The sequence below is a fragment of the Corvus cornix genome, chromosome 18 (assembly GCF_000738735.6).
Source record: "Corvus cornix cornix isolate S_Up_H32 chromosome 18, ASM73873v5, whole genome shotgun sequence".
Taxonomy (NCBI): domain Eukaryota; kingdom Metazoa; phylum Chordata; class Aves; order Passeriformes; family Corvidae; genus Corvus; species Corvus cornix.
Genome location: NC_046347.1, coordinates 7,367,321 through 7,380,416, shown reverse-complemented (window position 1 = coordinate 7,380,416; position 13,096 = coordinate 7,367,321). Strand labels below are relative to the sequence as shown.

Below are 13,096 nucleotides of genomic sequence, written 5' to 3'. Positions count from 1 at the left end.
AGGAAGGACTGACTGCACCAATGGCAGCTGCTTGCCTTGGATCTCCAACCCGGGGCTTTTGCCCTTGGAAGGCTTTTTGTCAAACATTAAACAATGTTTTACAAACATTACTTTTGTATACTGGAAAAAATAAATAAATAACGTGGTCCGGCTAATCCCCTTTGAGATGTTAGAGGGAGGTTTTGTGCAACCCACCATCCCTGCACCCTGGCACAGCTGGTGTCAGAGCTGGTCTGGCCTTTGAAGCAACTGTAGCACAGATGATTTTTGGAGATCCAAGGAAAATGTGTCTTCCAGGTGCTGTCTCACCAGTCACTGCAGAGCCTGCTTGAGGCAGCGCTTTGCCCTGACAACCTCCTGCCTCTGGTTGCCTGGGGAAGCACACACACAATATTCTGAGCTTTTTCCCAATCCTACAAAGCTCCGAACACTCTGTGTCTTGGGAAATGTGTTCCTGCTCCCTGCAGAGCCAGGGCAGCTCTCAGTACTCCATCAGTGCACGTGCAAACAGGAATTTGAGCAACTTTTCTATAGAAAAGGGGTGCAGGCACGAACAGCCTGAGGAGGGTGAGATGCCAAAGGCTGGTGAGGGATGGTCAGTGATGGAGTTGAGGTTGCTGGATGGGTAGGAGGGAGCAGTGCTGGGCAGGGGAGGACTCCAGGACACTGATCCTGGGAGCAGGGCCAGCCTGTTGGTGTGAGGCTCCTCTATAAAAAGCTCCAGTCTGTGTGCAGATGAGGTTCCTGTAGTGCTTCTTCTCCTGCAACAGGGCTTCTGGCAGATGGGATTAGACCCTGGCAATCCTTGGGCACAGGAATATCAAATGGTGAACATCTGTGATTTGCCCTGGACATGGGCTGAGAGGAGGAAATAAATGGTATTGCAGCAAAATCCCTTCCAGGACTTCAGTTTTCAGCACACTGACTTGGACTAAGGCTGCTGGGAGCTGCTCAGGCTGAAGGACAGGAATCCTGGTAATACAAGCGTAAGTATGAGATTTTGCTGCAAACTAGGCCCTGGGAGGAGGGTTCTTGAAAGTATAATCTATTTTCTCCCTTAAGAGCATGTTTTGAGATGCTGTGAAGATGTAGAAACAAGGAGTCTTTTTTCTCTCCAGGAGAGCACGTCTGAAGCAACACAGGAGGTGCTGTGGCAACGTAGTACCAGATTTTACATTTTGAAAAGTCCCTCTAAAAGCTGGCATGATGCCTATCTAAATTAAACACTTTATGGCATGTATCTCCCTGCTGCAATGTTAGACTAATCTGAAACAAAGCTATTCATGTGGAGGACCTTGGAGGAGACAATTCAGGTTTGGAAATCCCATAAACTTTTTTTTTTTCTTAGCACAGTGCTAAGTTCAGAACCCAGTCTGCCATTTGAGGACCAGTTTAAAAGACTTAATGTAAAATCCCATCTCTGTCTCAGCATGGAAACTATATAATATTTATTACTCTGATATTGATCTTTTGTAGCACAACATGATTGAAATTTAAGGCCATGAACCCTATTGCCCTTCAAATGTGCTGGTGCTTCTGAGAATTTTGGAGGGATTTCCAGAAGACTTTCAGTTTCCCAACAAGCACTGAAACTAAATCCCAGCTCCCATCACCCCATTGCTTTGGAAGGGAAGTGCGTAATTAAGGGCTTGTCTTGAAAAAAGAATCTCAGCCTCATCTAAACCCCATTTGACAGCCAAATGCTGTGCTTCAGACAGAGCATGTGGTGTGTGACAGGCACAGAAGAGCAGGGACACACAAATGTGCATTCCAGGTGCCGTGGGGTTCCCTCCTGCTGCCAAACGTGCCACTGGCAGTGCCAGCCTTAGGATTACTCCTGACACAAACTTCTCCTCAGCTAAAGAGCTGTGAGGGCAGCTGGTGGGTGGGGGACGCAGCTGATGTTGACCTTAAAACGAGTGGCATGTGTTGTGTTGAGGTCGAGGTGGCAGGATACCCCCATGACATATTTCTTACAGCTTAGACGCGCCAGATCGGATTCCTGTTGACACGTAAAGCCCTTTTCCGCAGCTCTGGCAGTGCTAAGAGCTGGGACAGCCTAATCTCTTCCTAAGAGCCTCCTGTGCAGTAACCAAAACCCTGGGGTTTTGCATGGAGAGGTGAGTGTGCTGATGTAGGGTCTGTGGTGCTCCTTGGCACCATCCCCTGTGCTTTGTGTCTGCCTCCCTGGTGTCCTGGACACATCTGTCTTCAAGCAACCAGGGTGGTCTCTCTCCAAGCACTGTGTGGGTGACACGTGGCAGCTCTGTGTGTCCCTACTCCCTCATCAGCTTCAGAGATGTAGGTCTGGAAGGTGCAAAAGGCACTTGAAGAGTGTGTGCTCAGGAGCCTGGCCCTGCTGCCAGGCAGGGCACAGCAAATGTCACCCTCTTTTCAGCAAACAGAGGCTCCACTCAGGAAAAAGAAATTAGCAGTGCCCAGGCTACAGAAGCGCTGCAGTTTTGTTGTACCTTCTCACACGTGGGAGATTCAAATAAGACAGAGCAGCCTGTGGGAAGCAGGATCCTACAGAGGAATTTGTGCAAGGACTCGCTGGGCAATGTGTGACAGCAGTGTGATGTGTCCTTGTAATCCTGATAGGGACCTGGGCAATAAACATCTTTAATTCACTTTAAAACACTTCTGTAGCACTAGCCCAGGGCAGAAAGGTCTTAATCAAAATCAGGATCAGGCTTGTGAGATTTTGAGAAAAGTTACCTTGCGAATGACTTTCTAATTATTTCTGTATTCATTTACTAATTGCACAGCTCAGTTTTTTTCAGCCCACGAGTCCAAATCCACCTGAGGAAGGGAGGCTCTGCAAAATGCCTTTAGAGAAAACCCAGTTTGCTACCTGCCCACCAAGGAAAGAGATGGTCCCTGGGCAAGGGGGATGTTTTCCTGTCAATATAGCAATCAAATTTAGCTTCTGCCACTGTAGGCAATGCGGCATTAAAAGAAAGAGCTTAAGTTATTAAACTGAGCTGCTTTAATCGTCCCGTTCGGGGAAATCCATTGCTACAGGAGACCTGGGGATTAGTGTATTTTTACCGCAAAGCCAATACATCTATTCTGATCAGTTAGCACTTGCTCATTCGTGCATATGAAACTTCATTCTCTGGGTTTGCACTCACTAGTATGGGACCAAATGGAGTTTTATTTGGAGATTGACCCTGTTACCTTGAATCTCATCATTCTGGTAGCTAGCTATGTTATTTTGCTTCTGGTTTTCCTGATCTCCTGCGTGCTCTATGACTGCAGAGGGAAGGATCCCAGCAAGGAATATGCTCCTGAGGTCCCTGCAGACACCCAGCCCCCGATCCGGCTGGTGGTGATGCAGCAGAGCGCTCCTGGTACTCGCTGGGCAAAGGGGCTCATCTCTGCCTATGAGAACCCTGCTGATCTGCCTGGGAAAAGGACTACAGTTGTGTGAGGGACCCTGTCTGGAGCTCCAGTTCCTGCCTCTCTGCTATGTTTACTCCCCGTTTGCAGAAGGATAATGTGATCCCCAGGTAAGTTTAGACGCTGATTTATTTGATGTGGTGCCATCATTCTGGGGGTCATTTGATGTTGAGCTGTGCTCTGCATTGATATGAGCTCGCAGTTCTGTCTGCCAGCCATAAAGAGACTAATTTCCATTCCTGCTGCTGCCTCGCAGGCCACTGGCAGCCGGCAGCAGTGACGCTGTTATCCACTCAGGCACTGATGAGGGGCCTTGGTTTAATCTCGAGTTGTGCCTGGTGCAGTTATTTTGTCAGGGACACAGTGTTGTCCAGGGCATCCTACCCCAGTGGGCTGAGCTATGCTGCCCCACAGCCTTGGCACATCTTCCTCAGTCATGCAAATGACCTTGGGAGGCTGTTCCCACCTCCCTAGGGAGAAAAGAAACACTAAAGATTTTCAAAGGATAGATAATGCCTTTCAGATAGAAGCCAGCTGCTGCTCCCATCAGAATTTAATACTTTCCATGTTGTCTGCGAGCTCCCCTGAGGGCAGTGCCAAGCCTGTCTTGGCACTTATTTTCTGTAGGTAGAACGCAAGCTCTGCTCTTATGGGGCAGAGCACCCCTTTCCCTGCACAGATCCCCTGACAGGATACAATATGCTTCCTGGGAAAGCTGGGTACAATGCCTCCTGCCCAAAGGAAAGCAGGAACTGAGGTGAATTTGCCAGTAACGTGAAACATGTGAGTCACCACAATCCACTAGAACAGGAATTTCTGACCCCACGTCCTGGATTTCAGCGTCCATCTCCACGTGTCTGACCCTGCCTCTCACCCTGAGCCTTCCTTCAGCTGTATCATGTTCCTGCTGGGCCACAGGAAGGCTGTATTGTATCTCCAGTAAATTTAATGCTATCTGCATCAGGTTCTGCTGTTCCCATAATTTCAGAGCTATAAAGCTATAGGCCTTTTTGGTTAGCAAGTTTCTTCTGCATCTTGCTGGTTTTCTTCCTCCGAGTGCTCAATGGGATGTTTAACACCAGGTTATTTTGTCCCTCTAAATAGTGCTCAAGTTCCTATATGTGATATTATTTAAGTTGGACTTTAGCTGGTTATTAAGGGAAAATTAGCACTGGACCCAGACTGTTGCAGGTGCCTGTCCCATAGGCTATTTTACATCATGGTCATGTGAAGTTCCACAGAGTCCTACAGAAAGCTTTAGTAAATACTGTGAGATTTATTACCTGTGTCAGGATGACTCACTGGATGCAGTGGTCCTAATGCCTTCAGGACGGGTATTTTAAATACTTCCAGAAATAAACTGCAGTGAATTCAAAGCACAGTTGAACAAAGCTGTTGGCTGGATTGCGTGGTTTGTACTCCAGCTGGGTAGGAACAGTCTGCCTGTGCTACAGCCCCAGATGTGCTAGTTTATGAATCAGCCACAGAGCATCCTGGCACTGGCAAAGAAATCTTGAGAGTAACTTTTTATTTAACTGTACTTTAAGAAAAGGAGCCAAAATGGTTAGTGGTTTTTCTTTTGGTTTCTAAACTCTTGTGAGTGAACTCAGGGTTTTTTTCCGAGCTATCCTTTGCACCCTGGGAGTTATGAATATGCCTGGTTTGGGAAGGAAGCCTGAATTGGAAGGAAGGTTCCTGATGGGTGGGTGCTGGAGTAAAACCCTTGATGTGATGAAACTGGTAAATCAGAAGTTGGCACCATGATCCTCTTCCATGTATCATGTTGAAATAACTATGTTTAATGTCTTCTTTTGGTTATTTAGCACTGAAAAAGTGCAGTTAGTTGTAGCTGCTCTGGCAAGATGTAGCAGTGACTGAGCTGCTCATATGTTATGGCTGCTGTCACCCACTCAGGCTGGGTTATCTCTCCTTGGGCTCTCCCATCTGCATTCCCTTCAGCCTGTAAGGTCTTTAAAGTTTTTTGTGTGTTCATGTATCGTTTAACATCCTAGGAGCCTTCTTGGTGGTACGGGATCCCTGGCATTAAAGAACAGGAATAATAACCTTTGTTAATAAGACCTTGGGGGGGGGACTAAAAAGAGCTCAAAAATATCACAAAGAGCATGTCACAGCTCGTGTCACACCAAATGCCACAGTGCCAGCAGAGAAGCTGTGGTTCTTTGCTGAAGGTCATGCAAATAATGTAACGACACCGTGTCACGTCACCATATCGTTGCCACTGTGTTTGTTTCTGTATGTAAAACAGACTTGCAAGGCTGTGTTAATAAATACTTTTAGATAGCTGAAATTCTCCAGATACGTAGTTTTGTGTGCATGAACCACAGATCCCTGGCTCCTTGAAGGTCAATGGCAAAGCTGCTGATTTTGGCAGGGTAAGTTTTCTTGCTTAAGCTTTAGAAGTTGTGCCAGGGGAGGCTGCAGGCACAGGAGCAGTTTCCCTTGTTCACTCATGAAGAAGTTTATCAGTTGTGATAGTTGGTGGACTCTGCTCCAAAATGTGGAGGTAAAAGCAGCAAACGATACTTTCCTTCTGATAGCAGGAAGGTAAATGGAGGTTAAATCCTTTCTGGAAAATGAGAAACTAAAGTGCAGGGGGACTTTTCCTTCCCAAGAGGAATAAAATGGCTTTCTCAGCTTTGTCTATACTAAACCAATATTGGAATATTGTTTATACTAGACCAGGATTGGAGTATTATTATTGGAGAGAGCCCTTGAGTATGCACTGAGAATTCCAAGTAATCAAGTACTTGTGAGTGAAATTACTGCTTTGGGGAGGTCTATGCTGCCACAATTTACCTAATGGCTGTGTCAAGATTAATGCATGCAAATGGGCTTTTATCAGGCCAAGCTTGCCAGAAATCAGCCTTGAAGCTGTGTTCCTTTGAGTGCTTGCAGTCCTCTGCCACGCCATTTGCATCGTTGTGAAAAAACAGGGAGGAATACTCCCACAGCAGCTTTGTTGTTTCCCTAAGCTGTGTGTAAGATGTGAATCCCTTGCTGGAACTCATACGGTACAAAACATCCTGAACCAGGCTTTGCTGCTATCTATCCCAAACTGAGCCATGCAGAGGAGCCCCACAGAGACTGAGCTATCCCTTTGGGACACCTGCAGCATCTCCCAAGCTCCATCCCACATGGGGAATCACCAGGATGTGGCTGTGGGGATCCATGGATTCCAGGGAAAGAGCTGTCATGCAGCTCTTTGCACATCCTCTGAATGTGACTCTTCCATCCCTGTTCAGTCGAGGATGGGTTTGTGTAATCCTACCCGTGCCCATGGAGACATGTGCTTTGCCCAGAGGATTAGGCAGGATTTTCAGGCCAGGATATCCAGCACAGAAATACTGTCCTGCAGCAGGTGCCCTTTGCAAATGAGTGAGATGTGGGTAAAATTGTATTAACATTTATCCAGAAACAATATGAGTTAAAGGACGTTGGATGGACTGACAGAGATTTAGGAAATATGCTCTGTTCCCAGTTCTGCCCTTGGCTTATGGGGCATCCTTGGACAGCTCCTGTCCCCTCTGTGCTTTGCTCCACGTGTCTCTGGTTAATTTTCTCTGCTCTTCTGCCCCCTGCACTGAGATTTCTCTCTTAGTCATTTATGCCATTCATAAGGGGGTTATTATTACAAAACTGGCACACAGGGGCTGCACTTGAATTTCAGTCCATGGACTAACCCCAGTAGGATCAAAGAGAACAAAATAAAATATTCTCCCGCAAACAACGCCTGGAGCAGGTGGATCAGAGAAGTCGATGAACAAGCCACAATAAATCTGGGCAAACCCTGGGCACAGCCTTGCAACACCTGCTTTGGGTGAGCTGTGCTCACCATGGAACTCAGGGGTGCTGGGAGGATTTATTGCTGTTCTGCAGGAAGCAGGAATTCAGTCTGCACTGGCTCACTTACAGTTGGCTTAGTGCCCTTTTAAAGTCACAAATTACTGCTTCTGTAAAGGCTTTATTAAAGAGTTTTACAGAAACAACAGGAAAAAAGATTTCTAGATTTCTCCAATATTAATTCAAGTCAAGCATGTCATTAAATTCACTGAAAATCCATCTTTCTTGTGAGGCTATTCCACTGTAAACATACTGTCTAAGCCTTCAGATTTCTTTTTCAAATCCCTAATAAGCCACTACATATGAGTAGAGGATTAGTCCAGACAGACTAACCAATATTTGCCAGGGAGAATTCCTTCCCCATGCAGTGATTGTTTTGAATTTGAAAAGGGGTTAATCTTGTCTCATTTTTTTTATCAGCACATTATTTCATCCTCTGATGAGGATGTACTGAGTATAGAAGCACAGTGACATGTCCAAGTCAAAACCCTTGGCTGTAAGAAGAACTTAAGAATGATTTTTGCTGCCTAGAACTGTATCACCTTGAGTTATCAGTCATTCAGCTTGTGTGATGTTGGTGCTTTGGCAGGAATGCCAAGAAGTAAGAATTGCTATTGGGAGTTTAATTGGAAATACTGTTCTTCCAGCCATGAGCCAATGCTGCTTTGGGGAGCCCTACAGCCCAGTTGTTGTCTTTTAGACAGATCAAACCCCACAAGCCCAAGTCTCTTGAGCTACCTGTGTACCTTTTATATGGCAAAGCACTGACCTGGGTCTCCTGGCCCTGCTCCAGCCCAAATGACTTTGTGGCTCTCCCAAGTGCTTGACTCCCTGTGTGGGATCTGTTCTGTCAGGTGGGCTCCAGGGGTTGAAACTGAATCCATGTGTCCTGCTGGGGTCCCTGAGTGGCTCCTGGATGAAATGACAGCTGGAGCCTCAGCAAGGATATGCATGTGGGGAGGATGGGGGGCATAGGGGTACGTGTGCTGGCGTCTCCTGGTGACTGCTGCCCAGGAGGAAAGCAGGTGGACTCGTGGGGCAGCTGTCAGAGCTCTGAGGTGAAGGTCTGGCTCTTCATGCTTGAGTGATGGAAAGCTAAATTAATTGTTTATAAATAAATTGCTCTGACATCCACAGCAGAAAGCTATCTGACTTAACAAGAGAAAATCATAGCAGAATGATAAAAAACAGGAAATTGGAACAGCTGCCTGCTCAAGCTTCTGTTCTGCTCCTGCTTTAGTTTCCTTACTTCCTCCTCCTCACGTATGCTGGTTTCCTTGGAGACACAGCTCCTTGGTTTTCCTGTCTAACACCGACAGTGTTTGACAATAATGTTTCAAAGAGGCATTTCCACCCTAATGTGACAAATCAGGAGCAGTTTTTGGAGGCAGATCCTTGTCACAAGGCATCCAAATCCAGCATCTGATGGCTCAGCCCCGGCTGCGGATGGGTCAGTCTCATCCCAGATCTGCAGCAGATGCTCTGTGTGGGCAATGAAGTTGTGCCCTAGTTTCTCCATCTGTTAATGTCAGTAATAATTGTTACACAAGTGGGGTGTAGGGTTGATTTAATTAGTATTTATGAAGGAACATGAGATCCTTTCACGGGTGGTGCTGTGGAGAAATTGTTAATTATGAATGATTATATATTTGTGTCTCTTCCTGAATGCCTAGAAGACTTGGACATATTGTTTAAGCACTCTCATTTTGCACTCCTTCAGTATTGAAGCTGATTGCACCCATGGTATAGCTCTTTATTACTCTAAAAATACCCTGAATTTAACTGCTATTGACTTCTGCATGAGCAAGGAATATAGGCTTAGCATCCACCTTTATTTGTAAAAATTATATTGCCTAAATAATCAATATGTTATCACTTCATTAGGTAATATTTTTCATGTTCTATTTTTATCTCAGCCACTTCTTTCATGTAAAATAAACGTACAAATTCAGGCCAATTCTAGGGCTAAACCTTTCAAGAAAGAGGAGGGGAGGCAGGGATTGGGCATATCCACCTTTACCTTTTTCAAATGATAAACCCTCTGAAATTCTGAGGGATTAATGGGAGTTGCCTTAAGTTTATTGCTGGAAACTGGACACACATAAAAGGAACATAGTGAGCATAAAAGGTGTATTGAAAAAATCCATGAGTAGCAGCAGATGATTAAATGTCTGCAGGTGCCCTGTCCATTTGGTACAGCCACTGCACCTCATACCCTTCCCAACAACAACCAAAAAAAGACAATACTTGATGGAGGCATATTAGTAGTGCTTATTACAGGTGATTTCTTTCCCATTCTCTGCATTTCTCCTCTCTCAGGAGCATCTTAATCACAGATTTGACATAAGTCACGCACTTGTTTCCTCAAAAAGAGGAAACCTACTTGTTTTCCTTCCAAAAGAAGAGCAGACAGCAGCAGCCTGGGCTTGCTGGAGGACAAACACTCCACCTGTCCTGAGCTTGAAGGACATGTCCCTTAGTGAGACAGAATCTACCCAGATTTCAGCTGTCCCCTGCGGGGAGCAGTGCAGGGCTGTGGTTTGCTCTCTGCAGGGCTCACTGCAACGCTTCCTTTAAATCATTTCTCATCAGCCACCAGCAGCTCTGCAATTTCCAGCCCTCTAGGCAAAGCCGGCAGGTCACCAGGGCAGGGGAGGTGTTATGAGCCCAGGGACACTGGAGGGAAAGAAAAGCTTTTTACTGAGATGGGAATGGTATTTTATCACTTTTCAGGGTGTTTTAGACCAGGTTTACACTGGAACCAGAGGGGTTTGATAATGGGTGGGTGTTTTTATTTCTAGCAAAAATTCTGATGCTGACATGATTACACCAGCAAAAATTAATTTGACAATAAGCCTTATTTTCCTTGCTGAAGTGATGTGTACTAACTTGGCAGATAATCTCATTAATTAATTGAAGCATTATTTACAGTTAATGGAGAGAGACAGCTTGTTAGGGACACGCCATCCAGTCTTTTCTAGTGCAGACAAGGCTCTGTAAAGCTGCATTTTTATTTATATACATATGCTGGATTGAAAATTGGAGCATTGCTTGTAAAGCCAAGTGTTCTATCCCTGGAGAAATGAATAGAAGGCAAATCTTTGGCATCAGGAGGCTCCGTGTTTGTTTTGGGAAGGAGAGCTGGCAGGGATCCCGATGCTAACTCTGAACATCTGAGGAAAAGGCTGCTGGAAAGAATTATGTTGTGACGCAGACAGAGGAAAGCCAGGAAATTTGAAGCCAGGACAGAGACTCCTACCTTAACTCGTTCTGGCATGGAAAGAATCATTGTGAAGTATTAACACCACATCCTTGGGATGCATATTTACAAAACATGCTGGTGTTTTGAGTTCCCTGGCAGGAGGGAGGTTTTCACCAATTCTTGGTGGTAGAGAGTAGAGAACTGCTGGGACAGGTGGGAGTGCTAAGCCATGGCTGGAGGAGAAGATAGGGCTCATCATTGCCACATCGTGTGTTTTTGTAACTGCCTTGGCAGGGTTATTGGGCCTGGGAGGGGACATGCTGCTCCCCATTATTGCCTCTGGAGACCTGAAGGGACAAAGGGCCCTTTTCTTTTTCCCCTCCAACCAACTCTGTATGCCATCAGATCCCGAGGCTCCCCTCCTCTTGGGAATTTGTGTTCTCGGTATTACAAAAGTCCATCTGTTTGTTGGGGTGACAGTTAAACTGCCATTGGGAGAGTGTAAGATATTATCATGGGCTGGTAATGGGAAACTGGTTTGCAGATGGACTTGCTGCTCTTCCCCTTTTGCAAACAGAAAATGCTTTGCCTTCTTCAGTTGCTGAAGGTGAATGTGTGGTTTTATTTTGTTGCCTGTTTGCTCTTCATGTGCAGTGAAAGAGAGGATGCCCCAACCTGGGGTAGAGCTCCCAGGGGAGAGGGCAGTCATGTTTGAGGCAAGAAGGCAAAGAAAAGTCCCCTCACCAGTAGGGAGGTGGGTGAACTGTGCTGTTAAAACTTCCCCAAGGGTGGCCAAAGCCTGGCCCACAGGGCAGAACTTCAAAGCACGGTCATACTGTAGGGCCGCCTTTTCCTATTTCATTTAACAGCTGCTAGGGAGGAGATGACCATGTTTTCTCTGTGCCCTCTCTGCTGGGAAGCATTCAGGGTGATCTGGAGTCACAGATGTTACAGAAGCTGGATCATTTCCTTTTTTGTTATTTCAGCAGAAGAAGCCAAGGCATACTTACTGGATGAAATGGATGAAGGCAAAAGGCTTAAGCCCAGGCTGTGCTCTCATCACACGAGGGTGAAGCACCTCTCTTTGTTTCTACACATAGCAAAATCTTGCCCTTACCTGGACTGGAGCAGGTCCAGCCTTTTGCTATGAGTTCTTTCCAGGCAGGTGTGCAGCAGCACTCACCTGCCTGCAGTGCGCAGGGCACCCTTAGATGTCCAGGTACTTCCTATCCTGTGCAGACAGCTGGAAGTGAAGGCTAGGTCTCAGCAGCCCCCTGCCCATCCTCAGAGGCCAGTTCCCCCAGAATGAGCACCAGGACCTGGCTGGATGGCAGGAATGCACATCCCTGAGCAGGACCAGGCGAGATGTGTGTTACCAGTGTGTAATAGTGCTGTGAGTGTGGGCAGCTCCTGTCACTGCATCTTGTCAGTGCAGAGCTTGAGAGCATCCTCTTGGGACAGAAGCATCTTGCCACTCTCGTTGGATTGAAGTACCACCCTGCCAGATTAGCTCTACTCCTGCAAGGTACCAACTTTTCTGTCCTAGCAGATAAACCTCTGCTGGCCAGATCACGGCATCGCACACTCCCAGTATAACCTGCCAGCAGGCACCAAGGGCTCAGATCAGCTCTGAGTTCAAAGGGGCACTTTGGGCTTAGCACTCACAGTGAGCCTGATCATGACTTCATCCTGGGAGTGCAAGTGCCCCAGATGACCAGAGCAGGGCAAGTCTGCAGAGAGAGAACTGGGTTTGTAGGTGCAGCCCTGGCTGCTGGCACAGCGCAGGCTCCTCTTGCATGTGGTGCAGTCAGAAAATGCTTTAATGTTTGGATTTTAAAAAATGAAACCATCATAATGCATGTCTCCTAATAAAAGATAATACAGAATGCAATAATTAACCAACCCTATCAGCTTCCCTGGTTGTTAGCCCCATATTAATGTATAATGCATGCATACAGCTCCACACGCTGAGACCTGTCTTTGTGCACATAATTACAGGTTCTTGCATAAAGGCTGCAGGTGCTTCTATTTTAACCCTGTATTACAGTGCCTTAAATTCAATACAGAAGTCACCCCAGCTTCATTCTCATTCTTCACCTCATCTTGGGTCACCCCTTTTCTCCAGAAGCTCAAGGGACAGGGCAGATAATTTGACATTGACAAGCAACTGCTGCCCTAAGTATCAACTTTCCAAAAAGCACATTCTGGGATACAGGTACAGCACATGACATGCACTTGCTGTCTGCCCACAAACCATTGGTCTTTCCGTGCTCCAGTTTTTGGATTTGCAGGGCCCAGATTCTGTTGCTCAGGAGTGGGGTGTGACCCTGGACCAGGTCTGAAGCCCATGTGCTGTGCTCTGTTCTCCCTGTCCCTGCTGCAGGCAGGAGGTTACTCAAGGTAATTGAACAGGATTTCAGTGGAAATACCCAGAGGTGACACGAGTGCAACTGCAGTGCAGGAGAGGGGCCCAAATTTGCATGGGTACAACCACGATTTCCATTTGGCTGCCACACTTCAGAGCCTCTGTCAAGCCACAGTTTGGCTGCTGGATGTGCTGCCCCAGCTTTCTGCTATCCCTCCCTGCTTTCAGATCCAGCTGCTCTCTTACTGTTGGTTTTCATACTCATT

At 46.5% G+C, this 13,096-nt stretch overlaps 1 protein-coding gene across 2 annotated transcripts in view; it reads left to right on the top strand.

Moving 5' to 3' along the window:
* The first annotated feature begins 3,122 nt into the window (after positions 1–3,122).
* The window catches only part of MMD (monocyte to macrophage differentiation associated), a 41,935-nt gene continuing 31,961 nt past the window's right edge, over positions 3,123–13,096 (top strand). The window contains exon 1 of one of the 2 annotated variants that reach the window (XM_019290737.3): positions 3,123–3,512. In XM_019290737.3, coding sequence (XP_019146282.1) covers positions 3,472–3,512 — 41 coding nt within the window. In that variant the 5' untranslated portion in view covers positions 3,123–3,471. The remainder of the gene's footprint in view (positions 3,513–13,096) is intronic. The other variant, XM_039562263.1, reaches the window with a different exon arrangement.